This window comes from Pyricularia grisea (assembly GCF_004355905.1).
Source record: "Pyricularia grisea strain NI907 chromosome Unknown Pyricularia_grisea_NI907_Scaffold_2, whole genome shotgun sequence".
Lineage (NCBI taxonomy): Eukaryota > Fungi > Ascomycota > Sordariomycetes > Magnaporthales > Pyriculariaceae > Pyricularia > Pyricularia grisea.
The window spans coordinates 4,627,147-4,653,996 of NW_022156717.1; the positions used below are offsets into that span (position 1 = coordinate 4,627,147).

Consider the following 26,850-nt stretch of genomic DNA (forward strand, 5'->3'; position numbering starts at 1 on the left):
AATTTTGACAGGTGTTTTTTTTTTTTTTTTTTTTTTTTTTTTTCTCTCTCCGTTTTACCAAACCTGCCTGTCCTTCTTTCTTTTCGTGTCACTCATTTCTCACATCAAAGTTCAAGTCAGATTGAGTCGCTCTAGTATGCTGTGGTCTCATTTACCATCTCGCTGCTCCAAATAAAGACATTGGAAATCTGCTGCATACATGCCCAGAACCAGAACCAGGATACTATTATCTTTCTAGGGGTGCCACAGAAAAGCAAATCATCTGCAGCATTGTCCGCCAAGAGTCTCATCCTAAACTCTCCCGCCTGGTCGACGTGGAGTCGCCAAACATGGCCGTCGGCAGTGAGCTTTCGACAACAGAAACCTTCAGCCTACTCTCGCTCTCTGCAGCATGTGTTGCCATCCTTGCAAACACATTCCAGGGTGATGGCGAGCCGCTGGTGGCTTCTCTTGCCCTGAGTGGCATCGCTTTTGCAGCGAGCTTCTCCATGATCCGCTGGCTGGGACCAACCTTCATGAAAGCCGGCATCAAGGGTGCGGATCTGAGCAAGGTTCAAAGGAGAGAGATACCCGAGTGTATGGGGGCCGTCTGCGCCATCGTGTACCTCTTGATGATGATCGTCTTCATTCCATTCCCGTTTTACAAGGATATTGTTGCGGCGACAAGTGGAGGCGGCAACCGTGATGTCGTGCTCCACATTGAGCATGTTCAAGAGGGTCGGTTTCTTCACCGATTTCCTCACAACAAGGTGCGTTCCTACGTACCTACGTACCTACCTACGTACCTACCTACCTACCTACCTACCTGGCGTTGCTACTATACGTTGATAGCATGCATGGATGGCCGCCGCTTTATAGCTATTCCGGCCTCATTTCTGAATCCATAATCTATCCATCTGCTCGCTCAGCCCTGCTAACGAATACATACAGCTCGCATCTTTTCTGTCTGCGGTTATATCTCTGCAGTCAATCACACTTCTGGGCATTGGTGACGACCTCTTTGATATACGATGGAGGCACAAGTTCTTCATTCCAGCGTTTGCCGCCATCCCAATCCTGGTCGTCTACTTTGTTGACTTCGGCGTCACCTCGGTCGTGGTCCCAATCCCTCTACAGCCATACCTTGGTGAGCTGTTACACCTGGGGCCTCTTTACTACATATACATGACTGCCATCGCCATCTTCAGTCCGAATAGCATCAATATCTTCGCCGGCATCAACGGCATCGAAGTCTCTCAATCCCTGGTGATCGCTCTCCTCATCATCCTAAACGATTGCCTTTACCTCTCTACGTCGTACCCCCACCCCGCGACTGACAGCCATCTATTCTCGCTATACTTCCTTCTCCCCTTTGTCGGCGTCAGCATCGCCCTGCTATATCATAACTGGTACCCGGCCCGCGTATTCGTCGGCGACACGTACTGTTACTTCGCTGGTATGGTCTTTGTCGTTGTGAGCATCCTCGGTCACTTCAGCAAGACGCTTATCCTGCTGCTCGTCCCGCAAATCTTCAACTTTGTCTACTCGGCACCTCAGATCTTCGGCCTTGTCCCGTGCCCTCGCCACCGCATGCCGCGCTTCCACGCCCGCACCGGCCTCATGGAGCCCTCGGTGACTCCCTGGACCCCCGAGCGCCAGCCTCGAACCCCAATCGCCGCCGCCATGAGGCTCCTCGCTCGCTTCCGTCTCATACGCCTGACTGAGGATGCCGACGGTCGCTTCATCGAGACGACCAACATGACAATCATCAACTTGTGGCTGGTCTGGCGCGGACCCTTGACGGAGCGCCGCCTTGCCACTGAATTGACCGTCGTTCAGGCTGTCGCTGGCCTGTTTGGCCTGTTTGTCCGGCACCGTCTCGCCCTGGTTGTATTTAAGGAGGACAACTGGAGTATCTGAGGCAGTAATTGCAGTGTTCGGGCAGGAGAGGATATAACTTGGGGGCAAATCGCACGCTTGCTTGCGTCATAGGTACAGGTGTCCGGGGTAGTCGATGGATGTTAATACATTGGAATGTAATTTTATGAGGGCTTTTTTTTTTTTTGTTCCTGATCTCCGTATGCTGGTACATATGCTCAAGACGTTCCAACGTCTTGTACATTGTTCAAATGAAATTCCCTACGAGCTATGGTTCTTCAAAGCGAGCAATCGTGCATCACAATCATTCCTCACAATCACGAACCTTTTGCCGAGAGTCATCAACACGTCAAGTGGTATGTATCAGCTCACATCTTCTTCATGTCATATTACAAAGGGTTGGTGATCAATCCCTAGGGAGCTTTATATACTCCAACTTTTTGGCTGTCGTCGCCCGACACCCCCAGTCTCTAACAGTACAACATAATGCTAGCCATCTCTACTACGGCCAGTACCTGACAAGAAGGCAGGATGTCTCCTTTTTTAGGCTTCATCCAGGAGTCATTAAATACCGATAGAACCCCCCCAAAAACCGCCCACATAATGAATAAAAACTGGCAAGATAGCACTCGACTAATGTGCTGCTGCCCGGTATCTAATAAAAAGCACAAAGAAACACGAAGAGAGAGAAGAAAAAATCAAGAAGAAAAAAACGACAAAAGAGAAGAAAACGTCTGTGACTGGAGATCGTGAATCAAGACCGGGCAGCCGAACTTAACAGAATAGGTAGACAATAGATCTCAAACCCCGGCACCATTCATACACCATATCTTCTCCCACAAAAAAAAAAAAAAAAAAAAAAAAAAAAAATATAACGGGAATGTAATCACAGCGTATGAGCAGTCAAAAAGCATACATATCAAAAATGCAGCCCGGTGCTATACCGAGATAATAGGTACTGAAGGCAACGTGAAAGTTAATGCTCATATCCCGGCTGCGCTAACAGCAACTTCTGGCGATGGTGCTAGAGTCTCCAAAGCCCGTTCAGTCAATGGCGAATCAGGTGCCGAGGTTGCATCCAGGCTCGTCGCAGAGCGTGGCTCGTCCCCACCAGGTGTCGAGGCCTTAAGCGTGTTCCCTATTGGAGGGCGTCCAGCTGCTGCCTTCCGACTCTTGGTATAGTCGCTGAGACTCAGCTTCTTCTTTATTGGACTTGGGTTTGCTGCGTTCGCACTGGTGGAGTTCAATGCAGCAGGACTTTGCAACGTAGTGCTCGAGAAAGGTGATTGTACAACAGAGCCAAGCGAAGATAGCGGTGTGATGGTGGCCACGTTGGCTGGTGCACAGCTGGGTAATATTGATGGCGGAGGCATTTGAACCCTCAATTCGGGAATCGACGGTTTTCTGCTAGTCACCACGGTATCCGGACCTTCGATACTGAGACTTGACCCTGATGTTGTTGGCCTGACTGATGTGGGCGAAACAGGTGCGTCGGGCATTGATACGTCAACCGTTGGCTCGTCAGCCGACACCTCGCTGGACACGCCGTCAGGAATTTCGGGTACGACGGTAGCGTTAATTGGTTCTGTAGGAGACTCGACGGATACGGTATCGGATGGACCACTTTGGGAATCGATAGATTGCCGCTTCTTCCGTTTCTCGTCTTCTTGCCTTGTCCTGTGCCTGTTCTCCAATAGCCTTTTGGACAAAGATATTATGCTTCGCCTTGGCCTAAGGGCCGGCGCAGGAGGCTCGCTGTACCACTCTCCTCGAACAGGCTCAGTCTGCACGCTCGCGTTGCAGTAGCGAGGGGGAGATCGGGGTCGGGCGTGGGGCTTGCTTGGCTGAACACCGTGCCTTACGCCCGATGGCTTGCTTGAATTTGATGTGCCAGGGGAGACAGCACCCGTTGGCGAGCCCGATTTGCTTCTTGATGTCCCAGCATCAAAGTATTGAACGCCATTGGACTGTGCATTTGTCGACTTCGTCTTTGGCTTCGAGGTGCTTGTTGCAGATGATGATCCGTCCGAGACACGCTTCTTCTTGCGTGGCGGTTGCGTCTGCTCCATCCTGCGAAACGAGTCTTCCACCATCGCAACCTTCCTTTTGTCCCGATCTGTTGGCTCCGTCAGAATTCCAAGAGTATCGAAAGAACCTTGGCGAGGTGCGGGTGTTGACTGAGCTGGTGTCAAATCTCGACTGGGCGGTTTGCTTCGCGAAGAACCCGATGCAGATGCCGCATCGGCGTCAGCCACATCCTCGAAGTGCCCTTCGCTAGCTGCTCTACTATTGGTGGCGTGGCCAGTGCTGGTTGGTGAGACGGCATGGGTTTTGCTCTTCCTCGACTTCTTTTTGTTTGTTTTGCCTTGCATTCTGGCGTGATAGCTGCGATGGAAGAGAACGAATGCGCAGTTACTGCCGAGCTCGCAAGCGCAACCGCCATATTCGGACAACATCAGGTGCATCCAGGCAGAGAGTGATCGGTACTCCGTCTCGTCCATTTCTTGCTTTTCATGAGGCCCGTTGTCGTCGTCACCTAGTCCTAAGAGATGAAGAAGTCGAGCTTTCTGCGGATTCGGAAACCTAAAGTCCCATGCTATAGTGATTTGCTCGTTGGCTGCAATGGAGCGATCACTGACGAGCCAAAAGTGATACTCCGAACCTCCAGAGAGAAACGTGTCCAGTACTGCGTTGGGCTTGCAACTTCGTCGAACGTAGCGTGCGCGGGAACCCTCTTGCCTTGTGTCGATGTAAAGAGGCAGCATCTCGTGGAAGAAAACAAAAGGTAAAGGTGAGCTAAATTCATCCCAGCGATTGTGTTTATCGGCACAGTAATCCTTTTGGAAGCCAATCGAACCGTTCAGTTCAATTAATGGCACATCCTTCGCCACTGCGGTAGGAGTTACCAAATATTGCCAGCGCGCGACGGTGTCTCGGCCCAGTGAAAGTTGTTTCACTTCCAGACGTAGTGGCCTCTTCACTGTGTCAATGTTGGGGGGAAGTGTCTGGAAAACATCGCTGAATTCCTGGCCCGTCTCCTGTCGTAGCTTCGCTGGTTCGCGGAGCCAGAGAGACATCGTATTTGAGATGTTCAGGCTAGCGAAAGAGTTTGTCTGAACAGTATCGGCGTCTTTCTGGTTGTGAGAGGCCAGAAATCCAGGAGAGTAATTGTGTATCTCGAAATCTTGAGGTAGCTCGGGTGGTGTGGTAACGGGACTGGGTGGATGGGTATTCGAGGTGGCACGGGTTGAGCCATGGGGAGGGCTGCGCTTTGGGGCCTGAGAACTAACGGAAGGATTTGATTTATGAGATGTTTTAGACTTTTTAGGTGGAGGAGGATCGTGTGCAGAGGTATGCTTGGTTGGTTCTGTTGGGTTGTGTCCGTTGATTTGAAGGTCGTTCGGTTTGGGTTTCTTCTTGTGGCTTTTAGAGGGTGGCCTCTTCGGTTTCTTGTCGGATATCGTGTCGAGTACCATCAAGCTGTCGAGGCGGGATTTTTGATGTTCAACTGCTTTTTGCCGATCAAGAGGTCGAGGCTTGCAGTCAGCACACGAGTGCGCAAACCCTTCGCTCAGCGCGTCTTGAACGTTGTCGGGATAGAAGCACTCGATGTGCTGCCATGTGTCGCAAGTCTCGCAGAAGATTGTGTTTCCGTCATCGCCAGAGTAGCTACATATACACTTGATGGTATATGGCTCCTCCTCCTGAGTCTCAATCTTGTGTGACACATCATTGGCTGAGACAATGTTGGTGATAGGAGGCGCGCTCTGGCTCAGAGACACTGGTTTGGTTGACAATGGCGGCAGCTTATCTGTCATAATCTAATAGCAACCCTCGCGATCCCCGGGGTTGGTGGGCGTTCTGTTTATCTTCTCGGTTGAGAGGGCATGACGTGCGCAAGGTGTGCGGTGATGGGGCGACCGACCCGATGGACTCGATCAGCGCGCTCGAGTGCGTCGAGTCCACGTCGAGACACTGGCGCCGCCGTGGAGTCTCGCGGCCTAAATTGTCATGAACTTGCCGTCCGCTTTCTGACAAGATACAGTTACGCGTTGAGTGTCAAGTCGCGAGAAGAATCGTCGTGGGTCGTGGGTCGTGTCAGGGGCGTCGAGAGTGGATAAGTGAGCGTTTGTTGAGCACCGGTAGTGACGAACAATGCGGGAACGAGACGCGCGACGTGAGCGGATGTTATTGAGGCCGTAAGATATTGTGGCTTTCGGTCCTCGTGGTGAGAATTGATTCTAGCGACGAAGATGTGCGTGGCCTTATTACGTGCAAGGGCGACAATGAAAAAGGACGAGTTTGGAGGAAGGAGTTGCGCCTTGAACGATAAGACAGCTTGAAACGGGTCGGGTGGCAAGAATGTACCGGTAAGCAAGATAAAGTCGGTCCTGGTCGATTAGGATAACGTCGAGGCGAAAATATCGAGTTCAACTTGAGCCGTTTTGGTGGTGTGGGAAGAGAAATGATGGGTAGACAGGCAGAGGAGAGGGGACGGACCGCACGCGAAAGGAAGCAGGAAAAGCGGACTGACTTGGGCCTCGCTGGGGACCAGAGACAAGCAGCATGGAAGGGAAAAGGCAGGGAGACAGACAGGTGGACCGTGTGCGAGAGCGCAGAGCCAAATCAACAAGCCAATCAGAGGACACACAGGAGGGGACTCCTTCTAAATCTTCCCTGCAATCCAGGTGGCCAGTGCGCATCTGCTTATCCGTTAAATGATTGACGAGTGTGCACCACATTATGATTGATTTGTGCACCAGGCCGACCAGCTGGATCCTGACGAAGGCGTAAAGTGGTTAACAGTGGTTAACACAAATGTTAAGGGATAGACGCTTGAGGACAAGCAATTAAACTCCATCGAAATGTTGGTAAACTGAGGGACCGTGGAAATGTATAGAAAAGTTTCGGCCCTGAACTGTGTGCCACTGCACTAGGGCAACTTGGCTGTTAGACCTTAAGACGCAAAGGCGACCAGGCAGGGCAGGGCAACTTAAAGAGAGTGCAAGAAATCTGGGAAGTGAAGGGAGTGACAGCTTGTCACGTAAAAGGCATCAAATGTGCCACTCGTATGACGACGACGATCCTCGAGAGTGAACTGGACTATGCAACTTCGTGCCTGCACGAAGAAGAAGGTAAGAGGAATTGTTTAAACGATTGAAATTCATATCCGTCAATAGGGAATCTAGCAAATCGGTGTAAAACCCGGGTAGGCGTCAGATGTGTTGTTTGGTGTTAGAAAATCCATGTCAGGCGTCGGGTTTTTGAGGCTCGGATTCCGTGGCGGGGGTGATGACGGATTACCTTAGCTAGGTATGCGGCTTTTTGACAGCCAACGCACACCACTGAAAGGTACCTACCTACCTTACCTACCTGTCCTTGCTGTCTCACCTCCACTGCCTTGTTCAGTGTTTAATTTCCTGACCTTTTCCATGTGCAAGCCTTTGATGATATGATGGAAGGCAATCACCACCAATCTCCCGAGCATCCGTCACGTTTTGTGATAGGTCCACTAGAATTCAATTCATTCCAATCAACTTTGAACCAACCCATACTGGCTTTGTTACACAGAATATATGAGCAAGGTGCATAAAGTGCGAGAGGCATCTTTCCATCAAACTAATCGCTCCTGTTGTTGATATGATGACTCGAGTGCTCAGCCAAACAAACAGCGCTAGAAGCTGGAGCTGTCGCGAGGTGGATTCGACAATCTTAGTTGCGCACTGTGTCCTACATAATTGTTATCGAAGTTCACACACACGCCTCTGCTAGAAAGCATCCAACGTCCGTCAATCGATTCTCCTCCACGACCTTCCCTGCACAGTTGCCAATGATCTCTAGTCTAGTTCTTTCTTCTTCATCTCCCTCTGCGTCTTTAGAAATTGCGCTACTCGGAGAAAGATAGCTCTTTTTTTTTTTTTTTTTTTTTTTTTTTTTTTTTTTTTTGGCAAAGCTACGGAGTACAGTTACCGTACGAAAAAAGCAAAGCTTGCTCACCTTCCTACCTACGGAGTACCTACCTTGGGCATCTAGGCACGTCCGTATCTGGATTAGACTCGTGATGCTGGTTAGGTGCAAACAAACTGCGCGTGGCATTGGGTTGAAAATCGAGTGGCAGAGTGCCGTCTAATTACGTAGATGTTCAGTTCACTGCTAAAACGAAATAAATACAGTAGATGCGACCATCAGGTGGATGCGCCGAAGCCGCACGATCGGCAATTTACCGGTCGGTACTCTATAGCTACAGATTCAAACTTTACACCATTGGCCAGTGGTTGCAATCGCGCCGGCTCGGCGTGCGGGATGAGCTATAATGATTGGACGCGTACGCCAGGCAGGAGCTGGGCCGTAGGCAGGGTCGCCCACAGAATGTCGATGACAGGATTTGCTTTCACATGGTGGTTGGTGTTCTACCAGTACTGGTACGGTAAGCGAGACCTGATTAACAAAGTATACCCTGCGGTGTGCATACACTACAAGTAGTAGAGGTCAGGTACTCCTGGTATCTAGCAATTGGGCACCTACCACTAGGTACCTGCCTGGGTACCTACCTACTCCTTACCCTATAATAGCATGTCCTACTTAAGGGTAAGGATGTGGGCGTGGAAAGCTCGATTCAGCTAAATGGGGTAGGGACTTTAGATAGACGGACGTGGTCGAGCGCCCCCTGCCCCCGCAGCATGCCATGACGTTTGGATGCCTACTCCATTCCACCTGACCTCCGCACTGTTAGCGCCACTCCAAACATCCTCGCCTCAGCAACATCAATCAGATCTGCTGCTTACACTCACTCAACCTTCAACGTCGCAGCCATCGCACCTTGTCAGAATAGCTTCGTGGAATCCTAGGAGATCAGAATTGATTACCGACGCAAAGAAGCCATCCCTCGCACCTCACGATGAGGTTCTCTACGGCATTTGTCGCCCTCCTCTCGGTCGGCTTCTCATCGGCATCAGGCCTTCGTCTGCAGGAGCGGGACCAGGTGCCAGTCGCTCTCGACGATGACCACAAAATCCCTGGCGAGTCGCCTCTCAAGCTCTGCGATGGAGAACACAAGGATGACATCCTCAAGATCACCAAGGTCGACCTATCGCCCAACCCTCCCAAGGCGTACGTACACCGCTACATGACCCTATCGAATTGTTTGGCGGCTCCAAGGACTAACAATTGCCTTTGACACAGCGGCGAGAGTCTTGTTATCAAGGCCAGCGGCGATGTCACCCAAAAAATTGAGGATGGCGCTTACATCAACTTGTCTGTCAAATACGGTCTGATTCGCCTTATCAACACCAAGGCCGACCTCTGCGAGCAGATCAAGAATGTTGATCTCGATTGCCCCATCGATGAGGGCAAGCTTGACATTGTCAAGTCGGTGGACCTGCCCAATGAGATACCTCCTGTGAGTTTTTCTCTCCCGCATTATCATGGTCTCAATTGAGTTGGTCTCATTTAGCTGATCCGCAATCTACCTTTAGGGCAAATACACCGTTTTCGCCGATGTCTACACCAAGGACAACAAGAAGATCTCGTGCCTGACGGCTGAAGTCAGGTTTGAGAGGAATAGCATTGCCACTCCATGGGGTGACTTGTAATTGCGACGGTCCAATGAGGAGGAATGATTGTTTGGGTGTAAATAATGACGGATAAGGTGTCCCCGGGTTGGAGCCGTCCGCCTCATCTTGCATGAGGAAGATTGCCAATTGTCGTTTCACATTTTATCCTAGGCGTGGTCATACTTTTGTTCTTTTTTGGCGACAGCTCTTTTAGTACGCGCGACATAGCATACGGGAGTAATCCTGTCATATCAGATGCGACCAATATAGCATTATGAACTTTGTTTTCCTAACGTTCTCAGCAAAACCGGGATGATGCCCTTTTTGTAAGACACAATCGCCAGAGAATTGTTATTTGATAACATTGCTTGACAGTATTTCGATCTATGAACTTGAGACAAAACCAAGTCTCCATATGGACTAATTGCAGTGCAAATCTATTCTCCAAACAAGCGGCGAACTCGCCTGAGCACGCTGTCCTTCTCAGGGTCGTAAGGATGGTCTTTACTCGGGATCTCCAGAACTGCAGGAAAGGCTGCCGTGTAGGTATCGACTATGTGACGTATCCTGTCCGCGATCTGTACCAATGTCAGAATTGGCTGGTCACATATTCTGTAGCATGCATGGCGTTCACTTACATGCTGGTTAATTAGCACGATTCCGATATCTTTGCGTTCAGTTGTAAATTTCTGGAACGCAGCCTCGATTGCCGCGGTGTCGGTCTTGTTATCCACAACCAGGAAATTCTTTTGCGAGTCTGGTGCCGGGGTTACATGCTACAGATGAAAGTACCAAATTAGCATCCAAATCCAGAGGCTGAGTTTCAAAAAAAAAAAAAAAAAAAAAAAAAAAGAAATGCGCGGGCTGCATAGTCTACTTACGCCAATGCCAGCAAGAAGGAGGCCTGTCACGGAATCCTGGAGATAGGGGGTCAGTTAAGGCTTGGACGTTTTGTGGCCACCAGCTGCTAAATACCTCGTCGCCAATAACCGCAAGGAACTGCCTGTCCTTCGAGTCCGCGGCCATCGCGTTGTTAGACATCTTGCCTGTGCGAGAGCGTCGAGGCCGTGTACCGACTCCAGGCTTGAATATGTGGTTTCCAAGATTCGGAACAAACTCGGTAAGGAATCCGCAATGAAGCTGTAGTGGACGCCCGTTCAGGTGATTTGACTTCGAGGTGAAGCTCCTATCTTGATTGAGCGCTATTCTTTGGGTGTCTCCAGTCTAGGAAAGTCGACAGGGAGATTTTCGGTGTGCGACGGCCGCGTTCCGTTGCCTTGTAGCGGAAGAGCACGAAAAGCTTGTGGTGACCTCAGATCAGAGCTTCCCTGGAGGTCGGAGCCGACGCTCAATTGCGACTGTCGACTCGCGGGCGACGCTAGGTCGTAGGTGGTCACCCCGCTCTCAGTGGAGAACTGCACAAGCCGGGATTAGGCGGCCACCATCCCTGTCCAGAATGTTTTGATGACAGCCGCTGGCTCCCTAACAACGCATTCAGATGCAAACAAAGAGATTGAATCATTTAATCATTTCACTTCTCTTTTTTCCACTGCAGGCGGGCCACGATAAAATCCTGTGATTCCCCTCACAGTTCGCCTCGAACTAGTCAAGACGCTTGCCACAAATGGGCTGTCCTGTTACTCTCATTTAATAATAGCCAAGAACTGGCAAATAACCAGCACCTTGACTTTTCAACGAGAGTTTTCTTCAGCATCATCGAACTATGCCACCAAGGCAACGGCTCGTTCGCCGGCGACCTCTTTCGGAGCGCATCTCCGGTTGGCTTAATCCTTCGGATTTTCTTCTCTGGGCGTCGGAGGAGATCAAAACAAGAGACTTGGATGCTGCATCTGTTGGCACCAAGATTGCGGTTGGCGCAAACGTCGTTTTTCTGATTGCGCGTGCCAACTACGGGGCAACGATCACTGGTGACGATGTCTTCTCAGAACCCCGGTTTAATTGGGCTACTCTGTTTGTATGATGAGATCGACTTTTTCCAGTGAATCAAGTACGCTTTGAGACCAACCCGGCAGAAGATTCTAACTTACTTCGTTCGTACAGGCTAAACAAGTTGTCTGGGTTCTTGCACTGGGCTCGATCATCAATGCACTGAGTCTGATGTATCAGAAACGCCACTACCGCCTCTTCGAAGCCAATCTTGAGCAAAAGCCCGGAACGCCTTCGGCTCACCGAGTCCGAGTTCAGTCCTCGCCAATGTCTTCATCCCCCATGCGGCTCCTGGCCGGTGCCCTGGGTTCAGATTCAGCCGAGTCTCGAGCACACCCGGATAAGACGCGGGACGTGTGGGAAATTGCTGTATGGGACCCAATACCCGCCTGCTTGCAGGGAATTATTTACTTCAGCCCGGTCCACGTGCTTGTATACCTGTTTGCCTTGCCACTGGATCCGATGGAGAACAGGCCGAGCGTGACAGTGTTCAAGTCTCTCGTCATGCAGATCATACTGTCTCTCATGCTCCAGATGCTACAGGGCATGAATGACCAGAGGCAGAAAGACGCGGCTCTTGTTCAACGGGAAGTGATGCGCGAGTACGATACCAAATATGTTCACCCGCGCCTGCATCCCTTGGTGCGAGATGTAGGGGTTCAGACAGCAGCGGATGGGGATGAGGATTTGGTCGAGACTGGTATTGCGACTACTCTGATCCGACGTGGATTCCAGACCCACCCTAATCCCAACTACATGAAGCACATCGACCCGGACAATGTCACCAAGAAGTCGAATGCACCAGCCGTCTCCTTGAACTCGCGCTTGGTTACGCCGGCATCTCGCAACAGATACTCGGATTCATTCGGGCTTACGCAGCAGCAATCCGCACGGCAGCCTCGCCAGAGCATGCCAGCTTTGGCTAGCACTCCCGTCTCTTCCACCTCAACCTCCACAGCAGCAAACCAGCAGGGTATCAGCACGGGAACCAACTTTGGTGGCAGTCTGGGAGTCTTTACCCACGGCAACTCGCCCCTCAAAAAAGCCACAAGCCTGAAGGAGATCAACAACGCCGCAGGCTATGCTTCTCCCCGCAACTCGCGCGAGATGGCGGCAATGGAGCAGCGGGAAGCTGCAGATCGTATGCAGCGAAGAGAAACCCCCCTGAAGCTTACGGAGACGGCCGACGCGCCGGAACAACAACACACTGGTTTTACCCCAGTACGAGGATCGAATCCTTTCGCCAAGGATCGTGCTAGACGGTTCAATATGGAAAGATATCCATCCAGGTGGTAGCTATTGTTTGAGGCACGTGTACGATTCGAGGCTAGCATATCATATTGGCTTGGGTATACAGCCACTTATGTCCCAATAGTAATTTCATTTGACAAAATCTTTTGCCCAAATACCGGTTTTCATTGGTCTATTCGGCTACCGTGTTGGCTTACTTTGCTCACCCTCTCTCCTGTTGACGTACGCGGGAGCAGCCGGACGGACTATTTTATTTACCCTGGACCCTGTTTTATGTTTCTCCCAAGGCCATTTAGACAAATACCCGACCCACCTTACTTATAGGTACCTACCTGGTAGGTAGGGTAAGGACCATTTTATGGCAATTCCCCCTATCTTGCACAGGTAGTCATGGGGTACGTAATGTGCCTTCCCGAACCTCAAGGTCTGATAGAGATGGCATATGTTCAGGAAAAGGTTTACCACAAGCACGACCCTGTCGATGTCTTATTGCCGTCACCAAGTACCTTTGCCGACTCTTCAACCACCTACACCTACCTTACCCTTTTGGCTGTTATAAATGGTTTTGTGCTCAAAGTTGACTGTCTTGCATTAGTTACCAGCGATTTGTACTTGATTCTATGAAGCTCCGATTCCCGCAGGATCGTGATCTTCACAGGCCAGCCGCAGTCACTCATGCATCGGAGAGGCAATCGGATTCGGGTCAGCGGTCATCCAAAATGACTAATAATCAGAGGCGAAGATCTTCAATAGCCGAATTCGTTCATAACTTGAAGCCCGGGAACCGTCCCGAAAGGGGCGGTACGATTCGACAGCTTACCGAGCGGGGCTCCTTCATCATCGAAACACCACCAGCAAACGGTTCTGGCGATGGAGAAGTAAATCCCGATGACCTCACACTGGTGATACCTGAGCCTATACTACAGAGCCCGCGAGAAATGTCTTCAGAGACACATGCGCAGCATCCGTCAGTCAGGCTTGCAGCCAAAACTGAAATGGCCTGGGACCAACCACACCCAACCCAACGTCCGGTCCGGAAAGGGCACATGGCAACACGATCACCTACTGTCTCGTCGCCGTTAGCATGCGAGTACCGATCAAGAGAATCTAATCAAAATATGGGCCAAGCCGTTGCCGCATCCTCTTCTCCACATGGGATCAAACAACATATTTCTCCGAAGCTGCTACACGCCAACATTGACAACCTTAAAGCGCAGGGGTTCAACCCGGAGACAGGGCTGTTTGACTCACTATCATCGACGGGGAGCATTACACAGGATGTAAACCATCACATGAACTTTCGTACGAGACAGCAACATGGTCGTGAAAGAAAATATGTACTGCCCGGTGAGCTGGCAAACTGATAAGTGCTAAAAGGTATATTGGAGTCTCTAACCTTTTTGGGTGAAAGGCCATCGATTTCGAGACAATGTTATCATGGAATCTATCAGCGATAGTCCCGGGCAGCACGGACAGTCGACACCTATCAACACTTCCACTGACAGTAGTGACGCAACTACTATACACAAAGCTGCACCGCCAAGGATGCCATCCTATGTTCCTGGTCAACCCGATGTTATCGTATCTGTGAGGCAGCTTGGAAAAGATCACGAAAGCAACAAAAGAGACACGATCACAGGCATAAAATATCATGAGACCGTTCCTCTTGTTGCTGCCACCGAGGGCGGAGATACGGCCTGCCAGTCCGGCAACGTGAATGTAACTGATGATCAACCGGGTATGGCCTCTGCGCAGCACAAACAAGCCCTTGAAGGGGCTCGCTCGAGAGTCACTGCAGGTCCAGCTGAAAATAAAATCAAGAAAAAAGACAATCAGGGCGGGTCTTTTTTAGACTGTCAGCAACCTCAGAGAAGGGGACGGGAAAGGTCACGCATCGCGACCTTAGCGCAGATGAAGAGGGAGGTCCCCGAGGTGCATCAGATAATTCTCAACAAGCAACTGGACCACGTATCAAGCCGGTTGTCGCAACCACCATCGACACGCCACCCAGGTTCAGTTACCTCCCACATAGAGGAGATGAAGGCTTCATTAGTCTCCCACAGGGCACATTCGAATACAAGCAGCCACAACTTCACGACTATGTGCAAATCGGAAATGACGTATCAACAGGGCCATCAGCCGACCGAATCTATAGTGAGGGATTTGAAGGCGGACGACAAGGATTCGTGCCATCGGAAGCTCAACGCAACTCACACCAAGGGAACCGCTCCTCAAGAAAACAAACCAGGGTCCGATTTGCAGACGACACTTACCCAGATCGAGAAGACGCCTCAACAGAGTGGCAGTCACAAGGACAGCATCACCGAAGATCACATATCGGCAAAGGAATATCAGCCACCGGAGAAGGTCTCCACGGGCTTACAAGAGAAGAGGCAGAGTATGAAGTCGATGCAAACCTGCACAATCAAGAGTCCGAATGTATCAGCTTCAGGTCTCAGTCAGGTTGCATGCACATCCACCACCACCACTATTGGCAATGGGTTCGACCAACCCCACCGCGTGCCTTTGAAGGCTGCGAGCCGTCAGGGAGCCCTGGGCCGAACCCTGCGAGTTCCTTTGGGTCCAGAGCGGGAGCAGAAGTTGCCAACACTACTATACAGCCGACAAGCAGCTGGGCCCAAGAACAGTTTGGAGGCGGATTCCCTGCCCAGTCGGCCAATGAAAAGACCGCCGAGCTTGCAAGACCACCATCTCGCGATAGCAGCGATCGCATCCACTTCTACCTCGTCCTTGACCCACAGCACGCCGTCAACGGTGAGCAAGCTGCAGTGCACAAGAGAGAAGACAGAGGCGCTTATGAAGCACAAGCCACCTCCCCCGCGAGCCAAAACACCATCCACGTCCACATCCACCTCCCCACAAGCATTCTCAACACCGGCCCGGTCGGAGGCAGCCAAAATTCTATGGGGCATATCACCGGCGAAGAAGCTGCTGGGTCATCAGCGCCTATTGGCGGCGGCAGAATCGAGCGCCAACAAGGCGGGGATAGCAGACCCGGCGAGCAAGCCCGAGAAAGTAGTTCAGACGGAGGACAAGACGCAAAGTCCCTCCGGAGGAAAAGAGGTCGACGGTCACTGCAGCGGAACGCCTAAAATACCGGCGCAAAGTGAGCCGGCAGCGGAGTGTCAAGGCTTCCCAGCTCAAATGCGACTGATCATGGCTGGATGGAGCATGGCGGGTCTTTTGTTTGCTTGGGTTGTGCTCAAGAAATATTGGGATGTTGCTGTGCCCGCTTTCAAGGAGAAGTCGGCGATGCGTGAGCGACTTGCCAAGGGTCGTCCCACAGTAGGTGATATAGTATCCTTAGTACTGGCAGCGAACGCTGTGTTTATAGGCATTCTGGCCGGTGTCTAGACAGCCAGGGCAGTCTTGTTTACGGCATATATCATGCGCGTTGTCGGAGGAGGAATTGGTGTGTTGTTTGGGTTCTGAAACTGCTCGTTGGGCCGGATAGGGTCACTTCAAAGTATCGCTATTGAGAATCGATATACAATTAATAACAGCCACTTTTCCATGACTTTGAACGAAAGTATATTTGCTCCCCTCCCCCCTGAGGCACGTGATGGATACTGTAAACCCCTTTGTTTAGCCATGGTATGGAGAACATGACAGCAAAGTGGGACCATATTCTAGATCCTCCGATATCGGCAGTCGTTTTGATAAATCGTTCGAGGCCAGGCGGATCACCAACGTAAACGTAGAGGGAAGGATTGATATGGAATAGCTTTAGCATGAGTACACGGTGTCCCCTCCCAGATAAGAGTTTACTTATATCACGAGTTGTGAAGGTTTTGTTGTCACGACAGTCCAAAATTGATATGCAGGCAGTCATGTATGTAAGTAGGTAGAGATGTATACAATCAATCCCCTCTGCTGCACGTCATCAGGACGTAAAACCCGGGCTTGCTACCGGACATTTAAACCTACGTGGTACAGTATAAATGTTACAAATGATCGAATGTAGATCGCCATGGTGGAGCCTAAGAGCCTAACTCGTATGAGGCTCTTGAATCTAACCGCTGGTGTATATGCACTGATCAGATAGTGGAGTCTGAGGTGAAGAGTAGGTAGGTACCTTAGGTGGGTAGGTAGTGTTGAGATACCCAATGTACGTATAGGTAGATAGATAAATAACCATTTGCCGGATCAATAACCAGAAGTGCACCGACTGCAGGTTGGTTTGCGTAATCATGTAAATCCGTCGGAATTTACCGCCGTTCCTAATACATACTTCTTAGGTTATGCTACCACGGTATATAATTAAATTAAAGCATATCCAAGTCAGAACCCCCAATAGAAAGACGCACAATCGCCGCCACTTCCGAATTCAATATCAGTCACATGTCTACTTGAGGAGAGCTCTGTATCATACTTCGTACTCGAGACGTCTAGAGGAAGTTTATCACGTATGAAGCTCTTGGCCGACGAACTATACCCAAGTTACATTAGCCACCAACAAGGTATCGCTACTCTTGAGTACCTTACCTACCTCACCTGACCTACGTACGTACAATGCACTACCGACCAACGCATCAAAGATTGCAAGGCCAGGGAAGGAAGGTAGTGGTACATGCAGGCATGAACTCCACCATGACCTACAAAATCTGGAAACCTCAACAAGCATCCTCAGGGTCTGATCCCTGCGCCAGCCAATCCGACTTCGTCAGTTTCAAAGGAATACCCCGCGTTCGGAGGTCTAACTGAAATCCGATTCTCCGATAATCGGACATTTTAATTTGCGACGACAGCAAGTTCAAAAAAGAACATTTCAAGACAAAAAGAGCTACCTTCTTTCTTACTCCCCCTCCCTACCTACCTACCTACCGACCTACCTTCGCCCGTTCGTCTGAAATTCAATCATTTTTATTGTTGGTTGCTTTGCGTGACCCTGACACTCTCCTACGCGAACAAACCCGGCGACCATATCAACTTATTGGCTTCTTCTCCAACCACATCTCCGACCTGACTCCATTTTGTTTGTGTGGTGTCAATCCTTTGTGATACAAACTTTCAGTCCTTTCCGGATTCCAAAATGCCAGGAGCAGAGAGCACCCCGCAGACCTTGTACGACAAGGTTCTGCAAGCCCATGTTGTCGATGAGAAGCTCGACGGCACAATCCTCTTGTACATCGGTTCGTAGCCTAACCATCGGGACTGGGCCCCAATTCGAAGCGCTAGCAGCAATAGCTTTTGTCAACTGACCAAGGTATCTTTGCTTTTGTAGACCGCCACCTTGTACATGAGGTTACATCACCTGTGAGAAACCCAGTCCACGGAGCACTAGCAAGCGGCGAGGCGAAGCCATTGTATCAATGCAACGAAACGGATGCTAACGTGTGTGAATGACTACCAGCAAGCATTCGAGGGCCTGAGGAATGCAGGCCGTAAAGTGCGGAGACCTGACTGCACATTGGCCACCACAGACCATGTAAGTGAAAAGACATGTACAAAATCTCCACTCCGATATCGGCTGCAAAAGCTAACACTTTCTCTTCTCGTCGCCGTGCTAGAACGTCCCAACGACTTCACGGAAAGCTCTCAAGGACATCGCCAGCTTCATCAAGGAGGACGACTCAAGGACTCAATGTGTGACTCTGGAGGAAAATGTCAAGGAGTTTGGCGTCACATACTTTGGCCTCAGCGACAAGCGCCAGGGTATTGTGCACGTCATTGGCCCTGAGCAAGGCTTCACACTTCCCGGAACAACTGTCGTGTGTGGAGACAGTCACACGTCCACCCATGGCGCCTTTGGAGCGCTTGCCTTTGGTATCGGTACCAGCGAGGTTGAGCACGTGCTGGCCACTCAGTGCTTGATCACCAAGAGGAGTAAAAACATGAGGATACAAGTCGACGGTGAGCTGGCTCCTGGTGTCAGCTCCAAGGATGTCGTGCTTCATGCAATTGGTATCATTGGCACCGCTGGCGGCACCGGTGCTGTCATCGAGTTCTGCGGATCCGTCATCCGTAGCCTTAGCATGGAGGCCCGCATGTCAATCTGCAACATGTCCATCGAGGGAGGTGCTAGGGCTGGCATGGTAGCCCCTGATGAAATCACCTTTGACTATCTGAAGGGCCGCCCGCTCGCACCAAAGTACGACTCGCCCGAGTGGCACAAGGCTGTCCAATACTGGAAGAACCTTCAGTCCGACCCTGGCGCCAAATATGATATTGATGTCTTTATTGACGCAAAAGACATCGTACCAACCCTGACATGGGGCACAAGTCCCGAGGATGTTGTTCCGATCACCGGCGTTGTCCCTGATCCCGAGACGTTTGCTACCGAGGCGAAGAAGGCAGACGGACGACGCATGCTGCAGTACATGGGACTGAAGGCTGGCACCCCTATGGAGGACATACCGGTCGACAAAGTCTTCATCGGCTCCTGCACCAATTCAAGGATCGAGGATCTCCGTGCGGCTGCCGCGGTCGTCAAGGGCCGGAAGAAGGCACCCAATGTCAAGAGCGCCATGGTGGTACCGGGATCGGGTTTGGTCAAGACTCAAGCGGAGGAGGAAGGCCTCGATAAGATCTTCGAGGAGGCCGGCTTTGAGTGGCGCGAGGCTGGGTGCAGCATGTGCCTTGGCATGAACCCAGATATTCTTGCTCCCCAGGAGCGTTGTGCCAGTACCAGCAACCGCAACTTCGAGGGCCGCCAGGGCGCCGGCGGCCGCACCCACCTCATGTCCCCAGTCATGGCTGCTGCGGCTGGTATCGTCGGTAAGCTTGCAGATGTGAGGAAGTTGACCGATTACAAGGCCAGCCCTCACGTTGCAGCTTACCAAAAGTCGGCAACAAAGCCCCATGTGGACGAACGGATTAACGAAGATGCGCGTGAGAAGGATATGATTGCCGATATCCCCGAGGACAACAACGGTCCTCACACCAATACCTCTGCATCTGCTGGCACTTCAGCTGGTCTTCCCAAGTTTACCGTACTGAAGGGCATAGCGGCTCCGCTGGAGAAGGCCAATGTCGACACCGACGCCATCATTCCCAAGCAATTCCTCAAGACAATCAAGAGGACAGGTCTGGGTAATGCTCTGTTCTATGAAATGAGGTTCAATGAAGACGGCACCGAGAAGAGCGACTTTGTTCTTAACAAGGAGCCATACCGGAAAGCCAGCATTCTGGTTTGCACCGGCGCCAACTTTGGATGCGGAAGCTCTCGTGAGCATGCTCCATGGGCTCTCAACGACTTTGGGATCAGGAGCGTCATTGCCCCATCGTTCGCGGATATCTTCTTCAACAACTCGTTCAAGAACGGCATGTTGCCGATCCCCATCAAGGACCAGGCCCAGGTCGAGGCTATCGCCGCCGAAGCCAGGGCGGGCAAGGAAATCGAAGTTGATCTGCCCAATCAGCTGATCAAGAACGCTGCCGGAGAGACTATCTGCAGTTTCGAGGTCGAGGAGTTCAGGAAGCACTGCTTGGTCAATGGTCTCGATGACATCGGCTTGACCATGCAGATGGAAGACAAGATCGCCGAGTTCGAGGCCAAGATGACCAGGGAAACTCCCTGGCTCGACGGAACTGGCTACCTCAAGCGGAAGGGTCAAGGTGGCAAGCTCGCAGCCAAGGCTGTGCCCGTGCCTACTACCAACAGGGGCGAGGAGAAGAAGGAGCCGCTTGAGTGGTAATGGCTGAAAATGAAAGGCGTTAATCGGTTCAACTGGTGGAAAAACTGTTATTGGGTTGGGATTTATGAAATAACCCTGAAAAGGGGACTCTCGTTGAGTTTGCGATCATTGTACTGCTACATCAGGGTGGGGGGTTTTTTGCGTCGACTTTACTGTCTTGCTCTTTGTTTCAAAATCTTAGTGTTTTGATTTTCTACATTGAGACGACCAATATACAAACCGCCTGTAATTACAAGACTTTAGGGCGTTCATGACGCATGGCCAGTATCAAGGGACGGGGCAAAATGACATGTGCCTCTATTACTTGAGCAACCCAACGTGCACAACAAATCCAGAGGTTGATCGTAGCCCTTCAGGTAAACTTGTGTCGGGCACTCGCCAGACTTGAAAAGAACGATGAAAGCGCTTTATCCAGCTCTCAAAAATGTCGGGATCCCGAAGCTGTTGCGCAACGACACAAACGGTTGGACGTGAGGTTCCATCACTAGAAGGTGCGGCCTCGAGCTCTCTCAGCCTGCAAACGTCAACACAAGTTTGAGCTAGAGGGTCGATAAGAGACTCGTTGTAGATGCAATCGCAGGCAATGACGAGATCGAAGCTCTTGGCTTGGGGAGATCCAGTCAGCGAGGCGGTCACTTGGTCCGTTTCCCAGTCGAGCGGCATGAAGCGCAATGCCTGCTGCTGCTGTTGCTGCTGTTGAGGGGCCGACTTGGCCCTCCTACCCTTGGCCGCCTTGGACTTGATGCTATTATTGTTTTCTTGTATGTTCTGCTCAACCAGCCGTGCCACGTACGACTGGTCCGTCATGGTGAAGGACGCCACGGACGGGGCGAGGACGAGGCCTACCACGGCAGAGGTGCCGCAACCCAACTCCAGGACAGAAGATGACTGGGAGATTACGCCGGCGCTGGCGAGGATGTTGTCCGGGGTAGAGATCCACTCGGCAAAGAGGGGTGTAACCTTCCATACAACTGCAAGATGGGTTAAGAAAAAGAAACGGTAAGTAGAGTCTTTTGATATCACAGAGAGGGGGAAAAAAAAAGAAAAAAAAAAAAGAATTGACAAAAGAGAAGATAAAGGTGAAGAAAGACTACGATTATTTTCTCAACAATGTCAGTTTTCTTTTTTTCTTACCTGCACCGGTTGTGCCACCGGACCTGGTCGACGACAGAATTCCTGGCGATTGGTAGATGGTCAGATCTCTGCCGGCGACGGTGAGCTCAAGCATCGAGGCCGAGGGGTCAATGAAGCCAAGGTTCTGGGATGGGATGTCCTGAGAGAATAGAATAAAGGTTTCTGCTTGGTTGGTTGGTCTGTTAGTTGGGACAGACCAAGCTTGGCAAATTGAACCCTGTTTTTAAATAGAATTTCACAACAAGACCAAAGCTCACCCTCTTCAGGATCCTCCATCTTGGGGCCCAGCTGGCTCGTAAAGAGGGCTTTTAGTGAATCCATATTGTGTATATGCGTATTATTGTGCAACCCCTTCAGTTTTGCAAGTTTTTGTTTGTAAGTCGTGAGGTAAACCCCCGCTTTTCCTCTTTTTAGCTTTTTTTGCTTTTTTGTTGCTCCCAAGACCTTGCGCCACGCCAGAGCGAACGGTGATATCGCCAGCCAAGGCGCTTCCAAGAGACGCAGATGTTAAGGGGGAACGGCTGAGATCCGACAGAACTTGACACACGCCCGTTGCACCTGACGACAGGCAATAGTGGTTGCCTCGCCCAGAAATTCCCCAGATTGCTACCCCAAAGACTGCCTTATTGGGGAGGCTTGGACTATAATGCTAGACCCCTCTAGGAAATCCGGGTGACACAGTGTTTCCAACTTGTTGCTTGGCTTGGCTTGGTCTTGGGTAACTTTTGTATTTTATTTGATTTGATTTTGGCTCTTGTGTTGTACTTTGGTAGGTAAGGGAAAAGCGCTGGTTTGAACACAAAGAGTCACACTTGCTCGTGACCCCCATGTGAAAGAGAGTAGGTACGGTGAAAATCTAGCGTAGAAGAAAAAAAACGCAAAAGTAACCAGAGTCTGGCAGGTCCACATATCTCCGACTGGACTAAATTTCTACGTAATTAGTATCTTTTTTTATTCTTCTCCTTTTTTTGTTCTCTTCATCTTTTCCCCTCACGAATCAATTACCTTTCTTCTACATTATGGAGTAGCAATGCGCCCGATAACGATCTCAAATTGTGGGCTGGTTATGTGGACCCCAAGAGACTTGGGGCTCAGGAGCTGTCTGAGCCAAGACAGAGGTAACCACATGCAGAAAGATTTGGATTTCAGGGCTATTTGGAACCTACCTAGCCGCCCTATCCTACAGAGTACTTGTCTACGTTGGCTGGCAGCCAAACTGCTAGGCATCTCACGACTCCCTGCCAAAAGCGGGGGTTATGGTCACAGGTGATAGGAATCCCTACCTCAAGTCTCTTTCATACCGACCTGTAAGTTTTGGCAATGATCCGATCCCATAAGGTTTGGATGGCATCAAGGAATAAAATAATAAAATAAAATAAAATAAAGTGAGTGGAGGCAAGGAGGAAAAAAAAATACGCACCACTTATCTACCGTTCTCTGGACCAATTTTACCCAAAGTACCTAGGCAAGCTAGGTACGTTTGTACCTCGGCACAGCAAGATCGTCTACCCAACGGTACATGAGTCGCATCTGTCAGAGACTCGGAGTGAAAGCTGTCAAAAAAAAAAAAAAAAAAAAAAACAACAACAACCAGAGCGTTGAGTTTGTAATTACTTCTCTGCATAGCATCCGTGTCTAGTTTGTGCTGGGCTGCCCAGCTCAATTAGGCGGGCGGGTGACCTGGGTGAACGGTGTAGTGTCAAGCATAGCAATCGTGGCTTGGCGAGTCTTGGCAAAGAGAAGATGTACTAGCAGTGGCTTGTCCCCACCACGGTACCCCCTGCTTGATTCTGCTGGTCGGATTGGGCCTTTTTCTTTCGCTCCTCATAATGCCGTCAGTGCCTGCCTCCCTTGTTCATGCTCCAAATACACTACGCAGAGTGTTCAGCCAAGCATCCGCCGTCTCGGCTCTAGGTTTCCTGCGCGCGCCGAAAAAGCCCTTCACTTTACGTACACTCTCTCCTCCACCCATAACAGGGCGCACACTCCTCTTCCTCCTCTTCTAACTTTTGTCGTCATCCTACGTTGACCAAGCCTCCTCCTCTACAAGTAAGTACAGTCCCAGTCCGCACATGGCCTGAAAAAAAACCCCCCCAAACTCAAACAATCAAAAGAACTGCTATTGTTGTGTGAGCAGCAGTTTCGTTAGCGTCACAAAAAAACAAACTTTGGGCTAACGGTTAATCGATACTCAAACCCAGCAAGCTTTGATTCAGCTTTCTGGAGCTTTGGTCAGAGCCCCCACTGCTACCGTTTGATTCCCTATTCACGCTAGATACCAATCGAGCTCAAAGCCGCGGCATCTTGCCTGCTGTTGCAGCAGCGAGCGCAGTCTATACGGCATCACCACATATTCACCACCAGGTGGCCTCGCTGAAGCTCGACAGATAAGCGAAGCATCAACACATCATGCCTGACCAAAAGAACCTCATCCCGCGCATGCAGGCTAAGGGGCCGTTCTCGGTCCCGGTGCCTGGCGCTACGGCCGCACCTGGCGAGACGGTCCCTCGCCGCCACCCCGACGCCGCTACCGAACTCTGGACCAGGCCCTCCCCCGACGTTTCCACGACGTGGGAGCTCGTCAAGTACAGCGTCGAGAAGTTTGGCAATGCCAAGTGCGTTGGCTCCCGCCGGCTCGTCCGCACCCATCAGGAGACCAAGAAGATCAAGAAGATGGTCGATGGTCAGGAGCGCGAGGTCGACAAGCAGTGGACCTACTTCGAGCTCTCCGGTTACGAGTACCTCACGTACAACGAATACTACCGCCTGGTCGTCCAGCTGGGTGCCGGTCTGCGCAAGGTCGGACTTGTCGCTGAAGATCGCGTCCACATTTACGCTGCCACCAGCCAGAACTGGCTCGCCATGTCACACGCCGCCGGCTCACAGTCCATGGCCATTGTGACTGCGTACGACACACTTGGCGAGGAGGGGCTCAGGCATTCAATGGTGGCCACCAAGGCCAAGGCCATCTTCCTCGACCCCCACCTGCTGCCCACCCTCGGCAACGTGCTCAAGGACGCCACCGACATTACCCACGTCATCTGGAACACCCAGAACAAGGTCAAGCAGGAGCACATTGACAAGCTCAACCAGACCTACCCCAACGTTACCGTCTTGAGCTTTGACGATCTGAGGAAGCTTGGCGAGGAGAACCCGGTCGATGCCGTCCCGCCCAAGGCCGATGATCTCTGCTGTATCATGTACACGTCTGGATCCACCGGAACCCCCAAGGGTGTGCCACTGAAGCACAGCAACGTTGTTGCTGCTGGTATGCATTCCCTAGTCTTTTTTTTTCTGTACCCCTTACGTTTGTCCCGCGTACTGCTCCTTGCGCAAATCACTCCCATGGCAACAGCAAAGATAGCTAACGGAATTCCTTCCACCCCATGTAGTTGCTGGAGTTAGCGTTGTCGTCCAGCCTTACATTGGCCCCGGCGATGGCCTCCTTACCTACCTGCCCGCCGCCCATATTCTCGAGTTTGTTTTTGAGAACTCTGCAATGTTCTGGGGTGCTACGATGGGTTACGGTAACCCCAAGACTCTTTCTGACGCTTCGGTGCGCAACTGCAACGGAGACATTAAGGAGTTCAAGCCCACAGTCCTCGTTGGTGTTCCCGCCGTGTGGGAGAACGTCAAGAAGGGAATCATCGGCAAGGTCAACGCAGGAAGCCCGGTTGTGCGCAACCTCTTCTGGGGTGCCATGTCCATGAAGAACAACCTCATGGGCATGAACCTGCCTGGTTCCGGCATCCTTGACGCCGTTGTCTTCAAGAAGATCAAGGAGGCCACTGGTGGCAGGCTCAAGATCTGCTTGAACGGTGGTGGCCCCGTGGCCAAGGAGACGCAGCGCTTCCTCTCAATGGCCATCTGCCCCATGATTATCGGCTACGGTCTTACCGAGACGACTGCCATGGGCACGCTGCAGAACCCCATGGAGTGGTCAACCGATACGATTGGCGCAATGCCGGCATCCGTCGAGGCCAAGCTGGTCGACTTTGCGGATGCCGGATACCACGTCACCAACAAGCCTAACCCCCAGGGTGAGGTTTGGCTGCGTGGTCCCACAGTCATGTCTGGCTACTACCAGAACGATAAGGAGACGGCTGAGGCCATGACTGAAGACGGCTGGTTCAAGACGGGCGATATTGGCGAGTTTGACAGCCAGGGACACTTGAAGCTCATTGACCGCAAGAAGAACCTGATCAAGACCCTCAACGGCGAGTACATCGCACTGGAGAAGCTCGAGTCGATTTACCGATCGGCACCCGTTGTCGCCAACATCTGCTGCTATGCCGACGACTCACAGGCCAAGCCTGTTGCCCTGATCGTGCCCGCCGAGCCTGCCCTGAAGAAGCTGGCAGCTTCCTGTGGTGCCAAGGGTGAAACCCTCGAGGAGCTCATTCACGACAGCAAGGTCAACGCTGCTGTGCTGAAAGAGATGCAGAATGTTGGTCGCCAGGGCGGCCTAGCCGGTATCGAGATTATTGACGGCGTCGTTTTGTCAGATGAGGAATGGACACCGCAGAACGTGAGTTTGGCTTTCGCTTTGAGTACACCGAATACGACCACAACGTATCTAACTTTTGATTCGATTTTCAAATATAGGGACTTGTCACGGCTGCGCAAAAACTTAACCGCAAGGGTATTCTCCAAAAGTACAAGAAGGAGGTCGACCAGGCTTATGGCATCAAGAAATAAGGGAGACGAAATACTTGACTGCGGCAATAATGTTGTCACATATCATTAGACGACGGGACAGAAAGCAGTCCAGCCTCTTTTGGGTATCCATTTTGCCCGACGGGAGCCAGGGAAGACTCTTTGTTGTATGCATAGGCAACTTGAGGTTTGCGGTGGTTTGGACTGATCTTGGCCTTGGTCACTTGTTTTTTTCTTCTTCTTTTTTTTCTCTTCCATAATTTGGGGCTTTTTCTTCTTCTCTCTTTCGGATTGTATTTTTGGAAGGTATATGGCGTTTCTAATACCAACACTCATGATTGATATCTACGGTACTATCTCGCCAACTTGAGCCTCTTGCGCGAAGAAAACCCTGGATGGATTTGATTGGGGCGGCGATCATCACAAGGGAAATGTTCCACCCCCTGGAACGCATACCCCGCCCCAGTGCCGACGTAAGCAGATGTCAACGTCATAAGTCGGTGAAAGCCTGCCATGTTAATCACCTCTGACTGCGTACTCCAACTCATCAGGGATAACCTGGCCTGCAATCTGGCTTGCCTCGCAAAGCCGCGGCAGACCGAGTCAAAAAAATTACCCTGTGCCAGACATGGAAGCCCCATCATAATCCTTGGGTAGGTAGGTAGACACTGAAAGGAATGCTTGACCTAAATTGAATGACGGTTGAGAATCATTCCATTTATTTCAAATGTAAAATGACAGATTCACGGGAGATGCCAAAAAAAAAAACCAAAAAAAAAAAAAAAAAAAAAAAA

At 51.0% G+C, this 26,850-nt stretch overlaps 11 protein-coding genes across 11 annotated transcripts; 7 read left to right on the top strand and 4 right to left on the bottom strand.

The window, feature by feature from the left end:
• The first annotated feature begins 58 nt into the window (after positions 1-58).
• Positions 59-2,125, top strand: PgNI_03941 (uncharacterized protein). The gene is made up of 2 exons (XM_031123993.1): positions 59-749; positions 931-2,125. Exons 1-2 carry the CDS (start codon positions 330-332, stop codon positions 1,897-1,899), a joined length of 1,389 nt encoding a protein of 462 aa, XP_030983451.1. The 5' UTR covers positions 59-329; the 3' UTR covers positions 1,900-2,125.
• A 715-nt stretch (positions 2,126-2,840) lies between these two features.
• PgNI_03942 (uncharacterized protein) lies at positions 2,841-5,675 on the bottom strand (the record flags this gene model as incomplete). Its single annotated transcript, XM_031123994.1, has 1 exon — positions 2,841-5,675. One exon carries the CDS (start codon positions 5,673-5,675, stop codon positions 2,841-2,843), a length of 2,835 nt encoding a protein of 944 aa, XP_030983450.1.
• A 1,537-nt stretch (positions 5,676-7,212) lies between these two features.
• On the bottom strand, positions 7,213-7,936 carry PgNI_03943 (uncharacterized protein; the record flags this gene model as incomplete). The annotated part of the gene is made up of 2 exons (XM_031123995.1): positions 7,213-7,587; positions 7,878-7,936. Coding segments are annotated over 2 exons (270 nt in total), but the record flags the coding sequence as incomplete, so codon positions are not given.
• A 576-nt stretch (positions 7,937-8,512) lies between these two features.
• Positions 8,513-10,736, bottom strand: PgNI_03944 (uncharacterized protein). Its single transcript, XM_031123996.1, has 6 exons — positions 10,386-10,736; positions 10,292-10,327; positions 10,049-10,186; positions 9,327-9,988; positions 9,040-9,254; positions 8,513-8,967 (listed from the first exon to the last, which is right to left on the bottom strand). The coding sequence occupies exons 1-4, from the start codon at positions 10,449-10,451 to the stop codon at positions 9,848-9,850; spliced, it is 381 nt and encodes a 126-aa protein (XP_030984540.1). The 5' UTR covers positions 10,452-10,736; the 3' UTR covers positions 8,513-8,967; positions 9,040-9,254; positions 9,327-9,847.
• Positions 8,756-9,449, top strand: PgNI_03945 (uncharacterized protein; the record flags this gene model as incomplete). Its single annotated transcript, XM_031123997.1, has 3 exons — positions 8,756-8,967; positions 9,040-9,256; positions 9,333-9,449. The coding sequence occupies 3 exons, from the start codon at positions 8,756-8,758 to the stop codon at positions 9,447-9,449; spliced, it is 546 nt and encodes a 181-aa protein (XP_030984539.1).
• Positions 10,737-10,970: 234 nt separating the features above from the next.
• Positions 10,971-15,983, top strand: PgNI_03946 (uncharacterized protein; the record flags this gene model as incomplete). Its single annotated transcript, XM_031123998.1, has 6 exons — positions 10,971-11,385; positions 11,472-12,578; positions 12,993-13,003; positions 13,204-13,955; positions 14,020-14,346; positions 14,515-15,983. Exons 1-6 carry the CDS (start codon positions 11,134-11,136, stop codon positions 15,981-15,983), a joined length of 3,918 nt encoding a protein of 1,305 aa, XP_030984538.1. The 5' UTR covers positions 10,971-11,133.
• A 1,054-nt stretch (positions 15,984-17,037) lies between these two features.
• PgNI_03947 (uncharacterized protein) lies at positions 17,038-17,333 on the top strand (the record flags this gene model as incomplete). The annotated part of the gene is made up of 2 exons (XM_031123999.1): positions 17,038-17,105; positions 17,168-17,333. The coding sequence occupies 2 exons, from the start codon at positions 17,038-17,040 to the stop codon at positions 17,331-17,333; spliced, it is 234 nt and encodes a 77-aa protein (XP_030984537.1).
• A 203-nt stretch (positions 17,334-17,536) lies between these two features.
• PgNI_03948 (uncharacterized protein) lies at positions 17,537-21,329 on the top strand. Its single transcript, XM_031124000.1, has 4 exons — positions 17,537-17,761; positions 17,854-17,885; positions 17,983-18,057; positions 18,140-21,329. Exons 1-4 carry the CDS (start codon positions 17,662-17,664, stop codon positions 20,264-20,266), a joined length of 2,334 nt encoding a protein of 777 aa, XP_030984542.1. The 5' UTR covers positions 17,537-17,661; the 3' UTR covers positions 20,267-21,329.
• On the bottom strand, positions 20,567-21,721 carry PgNI_03949 (uncharacterized protein; the record flags this gene model as incomplete). The annotated part of the gene is made up of 3 exons (XM_031124001.1): positions 20,567-21,237; positions 21,401-21,562; positions 21,658-21,721. 3 exons carry the CDS (start codon positions 21,719-21,721, stop codon positions 20,567-20,569), a joined length of 897 nt encoding a protein of 298 aa, XP_030984541.1.
• Positions 21,722-23,275: 1,554 nt separating this feature from the next.
• Positions 23,276-26,375, top strand: PgNI_03950 (uncharacterized protein). Its single transcript, XM_031124002.1, has 4 exons — positions 23,276-23,449; positions 23,602-24,668; positions 24,793-25,928; positions 26,006-26,375. The coding sequence occupies exons 2-4, from the start codon at positions 23,810-23,812 to the stop codon at positions 26,096-26,098; spliced, it is 2,088 nt and encodes a 695-aa protein (XP_030985783.1). The 5' UTR covers positions 23,276-23,449; positions 23,602-23,809; the 3' UTR covers positions 26,099-26,375.
• Positions 26,376-26,487: 112 nt separating this feature from the next.
• On the top strand, positions 26,488-26,713 carry PgNI_03951 (uncharacterized protein; the record flags this gene model as incomplete). Its single annotated transcript, XM_031124003.1, has 2 exons — positions 26,488-26,529; positions 26,564-26,713. The coding sequence occupies 2 exons, from the start codon at positions 26,488-26,490 to the stop codon at positions 26,711-26,713; spliced, it is 192 nt and encodes a 63-aa protein (XP_030985784.1).
• Between the last annotated feature and the right edge of the window lie 137 nt (positions 26,714-26,850).

Excerpts from the sequence above, each read along its gene's own strand:
- PgNI_03941 (XM_031123993.1), top strand. The coding sequence starts at position 330 with ATGGCCGTCGGCAGTGAGCTTTCGACAACAGAAACCTTCAGCCTACTC. Across the intron at positions 750-930 it reads ACCGATTTCCTCACAACAAG|CTCGCATCTTTTCTGTCTGC; the intron begins GTGCGTTCCTAC and ends GAATACATACAG.
- PgNI_03944 (XM_031123996.1), bottom strand. The coding sequence starts at position 10,451 with ATGTCTAACAACGCGATGGCCGCGGACTCGAAGGACAGGCAGTTCCTT. Across the intron at positions 10,328-10,385 it reads TTGCGGTTATTGGCGACGAG|GATTCCGTGACAGGCCTCCT; the intron begins GTATTTAGCAGC and ends CCCTATCTCCAG. Across the intron at positions 9,989-10,048 it reads TCGTGCTAATTAACCAGCAT|ATCGCGGACAGGATACGTCA; the intron begins GTAAGTGAACGC and ends ACATTGGTACAG.
- PgNI_03948 (XM_031124000.1), top strand. The coding sequence starts at position 17,662 with ATGCCAGGAGCAGAGAGCACCCCGCAGACCTTGTACGACAAGGTTCTG. Across the intron at positions 17,886-17,982 it reads TACATGAGGTTACATCACCT|CAAGCATTCGAGGGCCTGAG; the intron begins GTGAGAAACCCA and ends AATGACTACCAG. Across the intron at positions 18,058-18,139 it reads CATTGGCCACCACAGACCAT|AACGTCCCAACGACTTCACG; the intron begins GTAAGTGAAAAG and ends TCGCCGTGCTAG.
- PgNI_03950 (XM_031124002.1), top strand. The coding sequence starts at position 23,810 with ATGCCTGACCAAAAGAACCTCATCCCGCGCATGCAGGCTAAGGGGCCG. Across the intron at positions 24,669-24,792 it reads CAGCAACGTTGTTGCTGCTG|TTGCTGGAGTTAGCGTTGTC; the intron begins GTATGCATTCCC and ends CACCCCATGTAG. Across the intron at positions 25,929-26,005 it reads AGGAATGGACACCGCAGAAC|GGACTTGTCACGGCTGCGCA; the intron begins GTGAGTTTGGCT and ends TTTCAAATATAG.